Raw genomic sequence first — 16,533 nt, forward strand, 5'->3', positions numbered from 1 at the left:
GCAGGGGAGACTGCGGGAACTATGGGATAGCTATGGAATAGCTACCCACAGTGCAACGCTCCAGAAATCAATGCTAGCCTCGGACCATGGATGCACACCGCTGAATTGATGTGCTTAGTGTGGCTGCGTGCACTTAACTTTATACAATCTGTTTTATAAAACCGGTTTATGTAAAATCTGAATACCATAGTGTAGACGTACCCTATATTAAGGACATTGAATGGCAAGACCATACCAGAGCTATGGACATACCCAGGTAACACAAGTATCCTTAGAGTCATGGTAATTCTGACTGTACCATACTGAGTATTTTGACTTTTACATCTTCAATCTTTAAAACTATTCTGCTTTAAACCATTCTTTATAGCTCTGTTTTTAACTTTTAAAAGTAACAAGGTTAAAAGAGGTAAAAATATTTTAACATCTTGTATATAATTAAGCTTGTTCTTTTTAATATTCAAGTATTCCTCACATGAAAGGCATAAATACACACACAGATGAAAATCTATTTGCCACATTCAACACTGACTTTCTAAGTGTCTTGTAAATCATAAACATTTGTGATGTGTTAACAGTAAAACATGTATTTGTTGATTACTATTTCTACTTGGAAACTCATGGATTTGTTTAAGATCAGATGTCGTGTAAAAACTGGACTGGCATTTGCCTTTCCATGGGATTTTTCTAGAGGTCAGTGATCTAACATATGACTTGTTTAATTGGCAAATAATTTAAGCCTTTGAGAAGCATCTTTGGGTATTTCTGTCTGAAAGCCATAGGGCCTATGGCAATTTGCATAGTAACTCCTGCAATGCATAGTGCACCTTTGCCTTGAATATCAATACCAACACAGAGTTGCTGTTCAGTTTGTGAATTGATTGCATCAGCTGGAAAACATTCTGAATACTAAAAAATGCGATCATTATCCCTCCATGAAGTTAGCAGTGTATCAATTATAAAATATTTGAAAATTAATCCTGTTTATTGCGGGATTTGTAAGGGGTTTCTTAATTTTATTTTTTTTTTAAATGCAAGATATTTTCCTGGGGTGCCATGATTTCTGAATTACCAAAATATTCTAGAGTGGTTTATTTCCTGCTTTCTAGTTTCTACTTATCTATGATATTTTGACCACCCACAACACAGAGGGACACAAAGACCTGGTGATTCAGTGAATATCTGGTCAGAGAGCACTCAAAGGCCTTATTGGAGAACACACTATTATTGGTTGGTTTGGGCAAAGATGATGATGTTGGTGGAAACCGCAAAAGTGGGAACCTAAATCCCCTGTCAAGTTTAGCATGGATAATGGTAACAAGTCACTGCACTCTTTTGTTAATGAACTTCATCACTGAACTTGAGAGGGAGCATCTCTCAGTGATAAATTTACTTTCATGTCAGTTCAGTCCTTTACCTCTTGGCTAAGATTGCTAACAGTGCTAACTGTGTTTTTTGGTGATAGAAATGTGTCCATTAGGAAGTGAAACTAGGACCCTTTTGACCTCAAATCATTTTATATAAGCCACTAAAAAAACATTATATAGCAGTGACTTTTTCCCATTACTGACCAAGGTTGAAATTAAACTAAATCATTATTTTGTGCTGACCAGCCCTTTTTGGTTAAGAGATGAAGGAAGGAAGGAAGTCAAGATTTTCCTTCTCCCAGGCACACAATCCTTAAAAGAGTGACAGGCAAATCTAAGTGGATATAGTTAAAACTCTGAGAGTATTATATATTAAATATCTGAACAGCTTACAAATATGGCCTTCAGCCAAATCACCTCATGCTGTGATCCTCTCTGTTCTCACAGGGTAAACAGGATCAGACTGGGACAGTACCAGAAAGAGAGGTGAAAGAAACAGTCAGGTGCAGCAGCAAGTTATGTTAATGTTCTGGTAGTTGGCATTCTTCCCTTTGAGTAAATACTAGAACAATACCTCAACAATCTGTTGCGGGGGGAAGGGGGGGAGGAGAGACAGAAACACTCTTTCAGGTGAGATACAAAGCCACGGTCTTGGCCACTTGTGGTTACTCAAGATCCCAAGACATGCTTTGTAGGAAGAAGAGCATCAACCCTGGTATCCTGACAAAATTCCAGCTAGGGTAATTATATCCTGCATACCTAAATCCCTCATGCCATTTCAATTAGAAGAGATCTGCTTCTCATCCTAAAATGACATGTAGTGTCAATCTGCACCGCTAAACTGCTGCAGTGGTTTCCTTAATAAATGAAGTGAATTCTGTGCATAGTTTGGTAAAATTGCAAAGTGTTTTCACATCTGTCAGGATGAAAAGGTTGTAAAATAAATGTAATTTCATTAAATCAAGTTATTGTTGGAGCCACTAGTGCCTCCAATCTGCCATTTCTACCCTCATTTTCCCTTGGAAGAATTCTCTGCTCTGTTTATAGGAGCTAGCTTGGGGTTTTGCTCCTCCACAGATTTCCAAGGAAGGAGCTGCAAAACAACAGTATAATGGCCACTTCGTAGTTACATACTAGAATATCAAAAATGTAAATCATAACCCTTAACTGCCACCACAGCAGAAACACTGAAAATTGCTAATATTTTTAGCTTCCCCACTTTTTCAGAGAGATATTAAATCATGAACACACAGGGAGGCAGAAGAGTTATGAGGTGGAAGTATCAAGTTAGATGCAGACAACCTCAAATGAACCCTAATTGGTCATTCTTAGGAGCAATGTCTCCTACAGAAAAAAGAAGTCAAGCAAAGTTAGGGACATCTCTCTTAACTTTGTCATCTTTTGAGCCAAAACCCTAGGACCCAAAAAATTAAGCAACCTTAAGGAAAGACGATAATCAACTGAGATACCTGAAGAGGAGATTAAGAGGGCTTTGAAAATCAGATGGCGATTACAAAGCTTTTTTAAGACACCTATCACCATGGTAACTTGGCACCATTGCAAAATTAGCAATATACACATCTACCGACCCTAAAGAGGTGAGACTTTCAGAGATAAAGGGCTGTTAGATACCCTGTTCCTACGGACTTTGAGTACCTGGACCCCTAAATGCCCTTTGTGCTTTTGAAAACTTCTCCTCCAAACAGGCAACATATTTTCTGACACAAGCCTTCTTCATCCACTCACCAAAGAGCCATCTTAGCTGATAATGTTTCCAATAAGACAACCAGTACCTCTTTCACTGTACCTTAAAAATGGCCAGACAATGACTGACTAATTTCCTGTGAAAGCAAAGAGCTCCACAGCCAAGAATCTCTTACAGAAAATGCTGTTGTATGTTCCAGAAGGTATATCAAGAGAAAAACAGCAAGAGCATTTTGACTAATTGCAAATCCATCAAAAAGTATGGTGGACAGAATTGCTGGGATAGTCAGGTCTCAAATACTTCAGGATCTACATGACAAACACTGCCACCTTGAATGTGCCCCCAGAATCAAATTGAAGTCAGTGCCAGGAATGGAACACACGTGTGTTCGGACTGGCTTGCCCCAAGTAAGCAATAAGCTCCAGATGAAGTTCAAGTGGAGGACTTGTTAAAACTTCAAAAATATATTGCTTCTGACAGAGAGCAATTACACAAAGATGAGAACCTCACGCAATTCCTGATGAAGATGACTCAAAGAAAGAAAGAACAAGCAAGAGCTCAAAGAATGTTCTAAGGAACTTTTTGATAGTGCATCTTAGAGGATAAGGTGGTTTAAAATGGCATATATACATATATAGTAACTATCTTACCTGGATCTTTTCGCCCTGGTTTTTCAAACCGCCTGTCTCCCCTAGAAAGGCAGAATAGAAGTTTCAAACAAGGCTTTGGAAGAATGCCATCATTTCAGGTCCAACTCTCACACACTTCCTCTCTCTCACTAGAGAGATGGGACCAAAATTTTAAGGGTAGTTAGTTGTCCAGGTGCTTTTGAAAATGCCAGCAGGAGCTTATCTAGATCTTTAGGCACCTAAAAACCTTTAAAAAGCTAGGCCTAAAGCATTGCAAACAGATTAAAGGCTAAAACTAACAGAAGAGCCCTCTCTATTAGAGCTATACAAGCTTTCACCCAAATTTAGCTACTATGGAAATGAAGGTTCTAGAACACCTCACTTTCTCAAAGTAGTGCTCTGTTCATGCCCACAAGCCATCAGCAATATAAGCTTTTGAACAGTGTTTTGTTTATAACAGCTGGATTTTTAGCAACATCACTATATGGTATCCACTGTAGAAATTCCAAGACTATCAACCAGTACACATTCCTACAGAGCCTTTCTGAAATAGTTTTTGTGAATGAAGGGTGCAAGAATGGGATCCAAGCAGGTGCATCTACAGTACATTTTAAAGTCTGGGCTTTTCTGTTACCTTTCCTCCCAGCTCTGAGATCTGTGCATTTCCCTGCCTCCTCCTCGCCCAAATCCACCCTCCACTTCATCAAAACTTCTTTGGTAGAAACCACTCTCTCCTCGGCCTCTGCCTGCAAAGACAAAATAACAAAGAAAAACGTTTGTAAAAAACTTTACTTCCCTTTTCTAATGTTAATGTGACCTCATTTTCTTATAATCCCCTTAATAAGACACGGCAACCTGATAGTGGGCAAGTCTTTCCTCCATCTCATGAGAATAGTAGCAGTGATTAAATCCACTGGCTTAATATTTCAAAGCTGAACATTTCCCAAGAAACTGATTTTGGAAATTAACGTCTACATTTCAAGACACATCGTTTCTCACAAGCTTGTACACCACACTTCATCACCATGTTTGGAGCTGTTCATGGAGAAGGACAAATTAACAGGCTGCCAAACAGGGTAGGTTTAAAGTAAACATGAAAACAACTTTGGGGAATTTGGAAAAAAGGTAATTTGAGCCTTGGTTATAGTCTAGCACACAAAGTAATGCACAGAAGAACTATACAGAACAAGAGGAAAGGAGGTGAAATAGCACAGACTGAAGAAGAGGAGAAGAAACTTGAACAATTATGTAACAGTTCCATTATTAAATGCATAGATTTTACACAGGAGAGAAAGATGTAATAAGTACCACACAGAAAAGATAATCAAGATGTGTCAAAGCAGTTTCTACAGAGCTATAGAAAAACTAGAAGAAATTGATGCAGAAAACTAATGAAGCAGAAAGTGTATAAATATGTGGTAATATGCAATAGGTCAGTATAAACAGAGTGTATGCTAGAATACTGGCAGTATTGACACTGAAGAACATTAGCCTTATATTATACTCCAAAAAGAAACTTGGTTTATGAACACATGCCGAATACATGAAAAAGATAATCAAAGCTAGTGCCTGAAAAAAAAAAAAAAAAAAAAAAAAAAAAGATCAACACCAAACAAACGGTCATATGGTAGGCATAAAGATACCGAAGCCATGTCTTGACTGAAAAAAACAGGTTGCATTGTATAATGTGTTAGAAAATATGTTTTAGTAAATATGATTTTAAATGGACTGTACCTAGTGCAGAAAGGGCAAACTGCATTTAAAAATGAGTTAACTGTTTTTATTCAACCCTATCTTGCCCCCTAATTGACTCTCTTGTGACCAAGTTCTCCAACCTTCCCTATTTTCTTATGGAAATGGAGTGAAGGAGAAGTCTAGAGTACCTGAGGCTGACAGTCTTGATGTAAATGTGGAATAGACAAAGCACAGAATACAAGGTCTATCTGATATTTCAAAGTCAGAACGAAGAAGAGTACAGAAGCCTCTCTAACGCAAAGATAGAGGAAAAGAACCAAAAAGAGGGCATTTTCAAAACACTGTAAATGGAGGTGGGGAACACTGCTCTTATTATTTGTACTACAGTAGTACCTAGAGGCCTCAATGTGCTAGATGCAATACATATATATAGTGAGAGACAGTCTCTGCCCTGAAGAGCTTATCTACACAGCCAAGACAAAGCAAGTATTATCCCCATTTTACAGATGGGGAACTAAGGCACAGAGATATTAAGTTATTGGCCTAAGATCACAGGAAATCTTTAGAAGAGCTTGGAACAGAACCAAGATCTCCTAGGCAATCAAGGGTCTCTAGTCACACCATACACGTTAAGTAGAAAGTAGATATGGCTCTAGCCCCCTCACCACAAATAAATTAGCATGTAGCATGCAGTGTTCATGTAGTCAAATTGTTAGAGGTTTAGTATTAAGAACTGCCATAACAGCAGTGTGTAAGAATTGATCTGGCTGTAATTTATTTTCCCAACTCAGATAATTTTCAAGAAGAATTTCAGGTTGTCTATGGCCTAGATATTTGTGAAATGGCAGTGAAAATAGAAAAATAGGAGGAAAAACATCTTTATGCCTCAGTTCAGAAATAGGGAGCACAGTGCTGGGTAAAGCTGCCTCAGTTATGGCCTCTTACTTGAAAAGGAAAACAGCAACAACAACAAAAGTCAGTCTGTAGCCCAGTCCACAAAGAGACTTAGGGCTTGTCTACATCAGAAAGTTGCAGCGCTGGTGAGGGAGTTACAGCGCTGCAACTTTGAGAGTGTCCACATCTGCAGGGCATCACCAGCGCTGCAACTCCCTCTTTGCAGCGCTGGCCGTACTCCCGTTTTGTCTCGGGTGTAGAGGATCCAGCGCTGGTGATCCAGCGCTGGTAATGCAATGTAGACACTCACCAGCGCTTTTCTTGACCTCCGTGGAAGGAGGAAGCCTCTGGTAATCAAGCTGGTTTCCTTTCCCGGTTTGCCCTCTCGGTCCCGGAGCCAGCCAGCAAACCGCAGGGAAGGAGACCTGCTTGCTCGGGGTTCCGGGACCGAGAGAGCAAACCGGGAACGCCGCGGTTTGCTCTCTCGGTCCCGGAGCCAGCCAGCAAACCGCGGGGAAGGAGACCTGCTTGCTCGGGGTTCCGGGACCGAGAGAGCAAACCGGGAACGCCGCGGTTTGCTCTCTCGGTCCCGGAGCCAGCCAGCAAACCGCGGGGAAGGAGACCTGCTTGCTCGGGGTTCCGGGACCGAGAGAGCAAACCGGGAAAGGAAACCAGCTTCGCCGCGGTTTGCTCTCTCGGTCCCGGAACCCCGAGCAAGCAGGTCTCCTTCCCTGCGGTTTGCTGGCTGGCTCCGGGACGAGAGAGCAAACCGCGGCGTTCCCGGTTTGCTCTCTCGGTCCCGGAACCCCGAGCACGCAGGTCTCCTTCCCCGCGGTTTGCTGGCTGGCTCCGGGACCGAGAGAGCAAACCGCGGCGTTCCCGGTTTGCTCTCTCGGTCCCGGAACCCCGAGCAAGCAGGTCTCCTTCCCCGCGGTTTGCTGGCTGGCTCCGGGACCGAGAGAGCAAACCGCGGCGTTCCCGGTTTGCTCTCTCGGTCCCGGAACCCCGAGCAAGCAGGTCTCCTTCCCTGCGGTTTGCTGGCTGGCTCCGGGACCGAGAGAGCAAACCGCGGCGAAGCTAGTTTCCTTTCCCGGTTTGCTCTCTCGGTCCCGGAACCCCCCTTGAAGCCGCCCAACAGCGCTGCAGTGTGGCCACATCTAACACCACTTGCAGCGCTGGTTGCTGTAAGTGTGGCCACTCTGCAGCGCTGGCCCTATACAGCTGTACTAATACAGCTGTAACAACCAGCGCTGCAAAATTTTAGATGTAGACATGGCCTTAAATCCTTTTCTTCTCTGACACCCACCTTCATGAACGTAAACATTCCAGTCCTCCAAGCACAGGGCTTAACTACACTCCACAGGGAGCTCCCAGGAAAACAAATCACTTAGAAGGAAAGGTCAAGTGCATGACCTTGCATTGCTTGTGGTGTATTACTTTAGAACAGGGAAAACTTGTTAGTCACAACTAAAGTGACACCACACAAAATGCATGAGATTCTAGGTACGAGCAACTTCACAATCCAGCAGATGGTTTTATAATTACAATTAAGTTAGCATCACCAAGGCAGCTTAAAGTTACACTTCAGAATACAGTTTCACTGAAAATTTTTACTGACAGTGATCATTAAAAGAGCCTAAAGCAACTTCTGCACTAAGAGCTACAAACCCACTTGTACATGCCTAGAAATTTATGGAATGCACTCAAATTAAGTAATGGGGTATTTCGGCATTATTGCTTAAATTGTGTTTAAAAAGATTATTTCTCTTACAGCTAGTCATCTATTAGATGTGGCAATTAAGTTAGCCATAGTGAAAGCTCATATTTTTTAATAAGATAATTTCTATGACAAACTCAGATCAAACAGATTTATTCTCTGACAGATTTTCAACAGTAACTTTATTTTAAATACACTCTTATTTAAACAACAATGTTAATAAAATGTTTAATTATTTTAAAAGTCTAACACTCAAAATATACGTAATTCTCATCTAAGGTTACAACACCAATCTTGACTCTGCTTTTGTTCTCTCTCCTCTTCTTCACCATCTAACTTTCTAATACTGGCCACAGATCACCAACTCTTACCAGAAAATAAAATTAATTCTCACTTCTGCATCAGATAAATTTAACTAACTTCCAACCGTAAATCCAAATTCTGCCCTCAGTTACACTTGTGCAACTCTATTCCAGACAATAGGCTTGTACAGGCGTAACCGAGGGCAGAATTTGATCTGTAGAAGCTTTATTACTCATGATGAGTAGCAAGCTGCAAGCAACACAGAATTACCTTCGGAACCCAGATTAAGTTTGCAAGACTAACATTAAGAAAGCATTTGTATTTCTGAACTGAGAAAATCTGTTAAGGAACTATTGCTATTGAGCAACAAACCATCACAGAATTTTACAATACCATTTTTACAGTCACTCATCAAAGCAGAACTGCACTTGAAGAACTTTATCCTTGAGTAAAACATTTAATATGCAACGTAAATGTTATCTCATCAGTTCTATGCACAGATTTTCATCAAAGACTAATTGATATACATCTTCAGCTTCAAGAAGACCAAGGGTTCATTAGCATAATTCTGAATTGTGTCACTGCAGAAACCTGAGTTTATTTCCTGAATTAAGAGTTTTCTGGGTAATCCTGAAATCACACCTTAAAACCAAGAACTGTAACTGTTCTGAAAATAATGCAAGGAACAAGAAGCAGCCAATATGATTTGGAGTGAACTTCTCAATGATCTATGGTTAATAAAACTATATAGGAAGTGAAAAGGCAGAAGAAATTAAAGAGGACAGTTGGCTAAAGCTTGGCAGGTGATAAGGGCAACCAAAAAAGGCAGAATGAATATCGTGTGCAAAGATTAAGGAAAATTAACAAAGGTGAAACAAATGAGGATGAATTTAATGAAAATCAAGAGAGATGTCTGGACAACTGGATATAATGAGGAACTTGTATCTGAACAAAAAGAAACTCAGAACAAAAATTTAGCTATCTTGAAAACTGGGTAGGTAGTGGTAGACTGAAGGAAATACAGTATCAATATTCAAAGAAGAAATGAAGAATGATTATATTAACTATAATGCCATCAATATAATGCCTATCCCTAGACAAATAGCGAACCAAATGTTGGAGGAGAAAACTTTTAAAGATAACATTGTTTGCTATTTTTGACAGAACTGAAGAATTGTTGGATTACAACCAGATTCTGCCACTCTCATTGACAGTGAGTGGTATCTTATTCTGCAAGTAATGCCACTGAAATCAATTGGAGTATTTGAAAAGTAGGTATGTTTACTGTGAGTACAGGTGGCAGCATCTGACTAAATGAGTCTATCGTAAATGTTAGTGACTGAAGGGAAGAGAAATGCAAGAGTTGCAAAATAAAAAAGGAAGGGTAAAGAAATACAAAGGGGTTTGGATACATTAGAAAAGGTCAGAAAACACTGAGATTCCACTTTTTTTTTTGAGGGGGGGGGTGCATGGTGGAGGTCCAGTCTATGACCATTTATTACCCAACAAGCACTGTATGCAGCATAAGTGTTTGTAAATTTGAACCCTAACATGCCTGAGCAAAATGTCCAAAACACAGATAGTCAACAGGAAAAAGAAATCTGGACAGCTGTAATACTAGCACACATTTAGGTGAGACATAGCAAATTACACATCAGTTAAGAATGAAGTATGGCATCAGGAAAAGCTGATACAATCCTGTTACCCTGGCATCATGTCAAACAGGGAAGTAAAAGCCCCTCTCTCTAGTTCTTTGGTACATCTGTACCTGAAATATTTAAATAATTCCTTGGCAACTCATTAGTAAAAAGATACTGAAAAATTTGAAGGGGAAAAAAATTAGAGTCCTCAGGAACTGATACTGAGACAATAAAAGATCTAAATACAATACAGCTTAGCTAAACAACTAAGAAGGGGCACATGAAAGCAGTCCACAAATATCTGAAAGGTGTAGATACAAAGGAGGAAGTGGAATTATGGGGGAAGAAAAGAATTAGAAACAAGGGGAACCTTAAAACCAAATCAGGAAATACTTCTGTATATCCAATAGCTATGGAATTGTTTTCAAGGGAGGTAGTGGAAATACCACTACTTAGGGACATTTAAAATTAAATGGCACAGAATGAGAAAAAAATGTGGCATTTGCTGGGCTATGGAGATGACCCAAGAAGTCTTCTCCATCTCTAGCTTCAAGCATTCTATATGCAACAAATCACATCTATTAATATATGAAAACATTTTGTGCTCATGAAGGCTATAGGATTAAAGGATACTATCAACATAAAAATATTTTTTTGTTTTTCAAAACAAAATTAAAAAGTAAGTTCAGGTAGTATACCTTACCCTGAGCCTCCCTGGCATTATCTGAGGACACATTTCCCCATTTGCTTTAAATGCTGCAGTGTGGAAGGATCCAACAAATAAGGGACAATGACTTTAGTGAAGTAGTGAAATTGACAAAACAAAGTGCTATCAGTGAACAAAATAAACTGCAAAGAGACCTTATGCCTCCACTAATCTCTTTCAGTTCGTTATTTAAGGCATTGCTCAGAACAGATAAGGACTTCTTTCTGATCATTTAAGTCAGTGGCTCTCCAACCTTTCCAAACTACTGTACTCCTTTCAGGAGTCTGAGTTTTCCTGCATTCCCCCAACTTTCACATCACTTAAAAACTACTTGCTTACAAAACCACACATAAAAATACAAACGTGTCACAGCACACTATTACTGAACAATTGCTTGCTTTCTCATTTTTACCATATAATTATAAAATAAATCAATTGGAATATAAATATTGTACTTACATTTCAGTGTATAATATACACAGCAGTATAAACAAGTTGTTGTCTGTATGAAATTTTAGTATGTACTGACTTCACTAGTGTTTTTTTAATGTAGCCTGTTGTAAAACTAGGCAAATATCCAGATGAACCGATGAACCATTCGGAAGACCTCTGCGAACTCCCAGTTGAAAACCACAGATTTAAGTTAAAACCAATCCTTTCAACTTCTTAATTAATGCTCCTGTTCTCTTTTATGAGCAACATCAAATTTTTTCTAATACCATCTCTTATGGTTGGATATTCTTTACAACTCTGAGTTGAGCAACCTTACACTTTCCTTGACAGTCCACCTCAAAACTGTTTCTTTCATCATTCTCCTTCAATTCATATTTATATATTTAACAAAATGAACATACAAGAGAGGAACCAGATATGTACGTAACATGAGTTCCTAGTGATCCTGTGGTATTGCAAGCCTCCTTCTCCCACATTCACTTTCCCTCCTTCCTCACCCCTGCAGTGTTAGGGCCTTTAAAGAGAAGTTCCTTGGGGGCAGGAATTTGGCAGTTTTATCTGGCTGCATAATTCCAAATCCCCTACTGGGGTTATCCAAATAACGGTGGTCACTTTTCAGACAATTTAACCTAGATCTGTCCCCCATCCACTGTATCATCCCAGTCTTCAGAAAACAGCTCACCTCGACCTCTAGAGGAACTTCGACCTCGAGGAGCCCCTACCACCGTTCCTCCTCCTCGTCCCGTCAACCGCAGGACAGCAGCACTGTTTACAGACATGGAGAAATTTCTCTGCCAAGAAGAGGAGACAGCCAAGGTGAGATAAACAAGCAAACGTACCTTTCCCTATGCTTTTTAGCATAAAAATGATACCTACCCTGACTCTCTTCTGTATATATTTTCTGCAATTGAAAATGCTCACGAACCACAAAACAAATCAAAAGATATAGAATAAATTGCTTAGATACATGGGGAAGTTACTAAATGATCCCATTTAAAATACCTTTTTTCAGCATCCTTTTCTTATACTCTTAGTGTTTCCTTTCCTTTCAACCTCTAAACTAATAAAAGCAAATATTTGCCTTTATCTTTCCATTGCCTTTCTAGAAGATACAAGAATGCAACACAGTCAGCTCCCTGAAGAGCAAGGATGGTGGTATCAGCTAAGATACCATGGTGACAGAGAGCCAGAGAAACAGGTAGAGAGGCTGACGACAAGTCCATGCCAGTAAAGGACACATTACAATGAGCTGTGTGACTGAAAGTTATACTCCAAACCAAAAAAAGTAACTTACCTGCAATTCTTATTTTCAAAAAGACATTAAAAATATACTGCAAGTACTGTCTCCCATGCTCCCTGCATATGACTGACTGGAACATCAAATAACTTAAAATCCATAGTCAGAGAGCCACCTTAAAAGTGAGTAGTATGTGCCTACTCACTGATGTCGCGCACCAATACCATCTCCAATCAGTTCATTTTTAAAGCAAGACAGTAACATATTATCTCCTGCTTCTTCAGGAATGTGGGGTGATTGAGAGGGAATCTATTACAACTACTATCCTTCTGAACAATTAAGAAGTATCATCTTTCTCCAAAAGTATAGTAACAGCAATAGACCACTTCTGAAGACTTAATATTATGAATCACTAAAATTTTAAACAAAAAAGCTCATTTTAGTAATAAAAATCCTATGCAACAGTCACGGAATGCAACAGAAACAAGAAAAAGATTTACTAAAAGGAAAAAAAAAAAAAGACATTTCAACATAGAACAACTAGCTATACAGAAACACCCAAAATGTTCTGAACATAGACCGTTGGAAGTTTGGGCCCTTCTGCCCAGAAACCAATTCTGTACCACTAGCATAGCAAACTTCGACTCACATTGTAGTTCCAAGTCTAAGCTTTAAATTAAAAAAAAAAATGCATAGAACTCCATGTAGCTGTTCTGTAAGTCTTCTAAAAACAAATCTACTGGGGGTAGCCTAGCATTGCTTACATGCCTCTGGACACATCTAACTTATTATTGCCTTGAAGAGTCCTAAAGGAGACAAGCAATTAGATTGTCATTTAGACTTTATATATTGGTGTCCAAAGAAACAGGAAGCTGCATGCACTTTAGTCTATTTCAAATAAATCCAAACAAATATTTGACATCTATCTGGAAAGGAAGAACCTCTCCAAGGGGAGACTGGTAACTATGACCATAGCTTGAAAAAAATCCTATCACCCTCGCAGGTACAAAGCTTTCTTTGGTGAGTGTTGTCAACTTCTACAAAATCTGAGTATTCATTTAACATATTTTTCCTAGCTCTTATAATTGCTAAGAAAACCTTCTAAAAATTAACTGAACATGCACAGCTGTGGTAATATCATCCTCAGTCTGCAGACAGAATACTTGAGTATCTTTGCTGCTGCTCAAATTTTTGCTAAGTGAAAATTGGCAGAGTGCAAATTAATTATATTCATAACCCTAGTCAATTTCACTCTGCTACTACTTAGGAAAGTTAAAAGCAGCAACATATACAAGCTGTGGAATATTTCCCAAAAACAGAAGAGTGGAGCAGGTAAGGTAGTGGTAACATTTCAGATGCTGAGAAAACAGTGATGGGAAATTTTAGAAAGGGCTACTGTAGAAATGTCCACGGAAAAAAGGCAAACTGATCATATGCAATGGTTAGACAGCATACATACAGAAAACTGGAAGTCATGTAGTCACACTTAATATAATCACCAAAAAATGGTAATCATGAAGGACTGTCAAATTAGGAAATTGATCAAACTTCAGTGTGTTAACCAGGAAGGTGGTTAAGTAGCACAAATGGTCAGAGCAATCTGTTCTTCCTTTGGATTTTCTCAGAGCAATTGCAAGAGGTGAATTTTACTTTAACTTACAACCCTTCTTAAATAATCTCCTTTGAGTCAGTGTTCTAATTCAATAATAAATGTACTTGAAATAATTAATTAAATCTTCCTTTAACACTATATGAACAAAAGATAGCATGTTTATCTAAAATGTGATAGACCCAGGCCAGTTAGGTACAGCAGAGTAGTCCTGCTGGTATTCAGGAAAGTGGGCAGGCTCTACTAAAGGACCTCTCCCCAGCCTAAGGGGAGGATCCACAGGTCCGTGATACCAAATAATTGTGGGGGACAACTAATGAGTTAACAGGAACAGAAGTGAGGTCACAGGACTAAACAAAGGGAACCTGCCGGGGACACAGAGCAGAGGACCCTGGATAGCACCCACTACTCTTCAAAGGCGTTAAGGAAGCCAGTGGATGCAGCCCAGAGGAACTCTGCCCAGATGCATGAATGGACAGAGGAGCGGAAATAGACCCCCATAGTCGCAGAAAACCCCGTCGGCCAACTTCCTCTCCCTGGTTTTATAGATGGCCATTTTGGCCAGGCCTAGGAAGAGGTTGACAAGGAGGTCCCACAACTTTGTGGGGCCACAGATCGGGAATGCGTAGATGAACAGGTGAAGGTAGAAGTGCAACCAAAACCATAATAATATATCCAAGAGGAGCCGGAATAGGGGCTACAACCTGGCGCATTCCAGATATCTGCGCGCCAGGGTCTCCCTCACGCCACAAAAGGGGCAGGTGTCCGGGAGGGGAGTGAACCACGCCAAGTACACACCCGTGCTCATAGCTCCGTGAAAGATCCACCAGTTGACATCCCCAGTGGGCCTCGGGACCAGGGGGGAATATAGGCTGGCCCACCGGGGCCTCTCACCATCTAGAGATGGCAAAAGGTCCTGTCACTTCATGCTGGGGCGGGACACAAGGGTGAGGACATGAAGGATGTGGAGCACGAGCATGTACAAATGTTTTCATGGCACAGTATGGAACCGGACCGGCTGCAACTCGTGCAGCCAGCTCATGGTAAAAGGGGTGAGGTAGCCTGGTAGGTCCATGGGTCTGATGAAAAGGTCAGGAGGGCCTGGGGTGGAGGGTGGGCGAGGCATGCGCTCTCGCAGGACCCAGTCAAAAAAGACCCGAGCAGTGGGCGGTAAAGCGGCCCTCACCTCCTGAAGTATGCACTGGGGAGTACAAGGTCTGGAGAGCCCCATGCGCCAAGTGAGCATCAGGGGATCCAACCAGTCTCCCCGGTCACAGTCCAGGAGGCCTCTGACTCTGGTGACTTCTGCCAGGACCAACCAATGGCACACTGAGGGGGACTCCACCAACTTCTGGAGGTGGCCAGGAAATCAGGGGCTGGGACTAGGGTGTTGAGCTGGTGCCTGAGCATGGACAGGACTAGCTGATTGAGCACCAGTGCCCTCCCTCGGAAGGAGAGACAAGAGTAGTCTTGTCCATCTCTGGAGCTGCTCTACCACCCTGTCTTTTAAACCCTGCCAGCTCTCCCGCAGAGACGGACGCATAGCAGAAAGGTATACGTCAAGATAGAGCAGTGGACCCGCATTCCACCGGATAGCCTGAAGCGTGAGCAGGAGGGAGCTCGCCTGCCACCCGTCCCCAACCATCAGGCCAGAGCTCTTGACCCAGCTGACCCGGCCGGTGGAAGCCGCCGAGTAGACAGCCTGGCAAGCCTTCACCTGCACCAACTCGCCCAGGTCCTGGATCAGGAAGAGCACGTCACCACAGCTCCTGCTCCTGCAGCACCAACCTTGTCAGCCTCAGGTGGAGGATACCAAGGAAGGGCTTCATCACCAGAGCGTACAGCTGGCCTGAGAGGGCACACCCCTGCCGTACTCCCTGCCCGAAGCTGACCGGCTCGGTCAGGGTCCAGTTGAGCCTGACCAGACACTCCACAGAGGCATACAGCACCTGGAGAAAACCCACAAACTGGGGTCCAAAGCCGAACACTCGCAGAATGCCCAGGAGATAACCATGCCCCACCCTGTCGAACGCTCTGTCCTGATGCAAGGACAGAAGGGTGAAAGACAGACCATCCCTACACCCGAGCTCCAAGAGATCCCAGACCAACTAGAGATTATCAAAGATGGTGCAGCCTGAGACCATGTAGGTCTGCTCTGGATGGACCACGTCCGCCAGCACGGACCCCAGCTGCACGAGATGGCCTTTGCTATGACTTTATAGTCCGTGCTGAGAAGCGAGATAGGATGCAAATTCCGAAGGTCACAGGGGTCCCCCTTCTTTGGGAGCAAGGTGAGCATGGCTCACCTACACAACAGGGGGAGGACCCTGCTCTCCAAGGACTCGGCCCAGACGGTGCGAAGGTGCAGGCTGAGGACGTCCCAGAACACACGGTATAACTCACTCCATGGTCAGCCCGTCCATGCCCGGAGATTTATTTGTGGGCGTGCAGAGGAGGGCTTCCGAGAACTCTGCCAGAGTGAGAGGCAGCTCTAGCCGGTCTCGGTCACCCACAGGGACTGTCGGGAGTCCGTCCAAGAGCACTTTGAAGGCATCAGGATCGGTCAGATCCCAGGAGAAGA

General features: G+C 41.8%; 1 protein-coding gene across 1 annotated transcript in view; it reads right to left on the reverse strand.

Annotated features, from left to right (window-relative positions):
- Window positions 1–16,533, reverse strand: part of GIGYF2 (GRB10 interacting GYF protein 2) — a 159,450-nt gene that overhangs the window by 87,974 nt on the left and 54,943 nt on the right. The window contains 3 exon segments of the mRNA XM_030575383.1: window positions 3,720–3,760; window positions 4,333–4,444; window positions 11,789–11,897. Coding sequence (XP_030431243.1) covers window positions 3,720–3,760; window positions 4,333–4,444; window positions 11,789–11,897 — 262 coding nt within the window.

The sequence above is a fragment of the Gopherus evgoodei genome, chromosome 9 (assembly GCF_007399415.2).
Source record: "Gopherus evgoodei ecotype Sinaloan lineage chromosome 9, rGopEvg1_v1.p, whole genome shotgun sequence".
In the NCBI taxonomy this organism is placed as follows: Eukaryota; Metazoa; Chordata; order Testudines; family Testudinidae; genus Gopherus; species Gopherus evgoodei.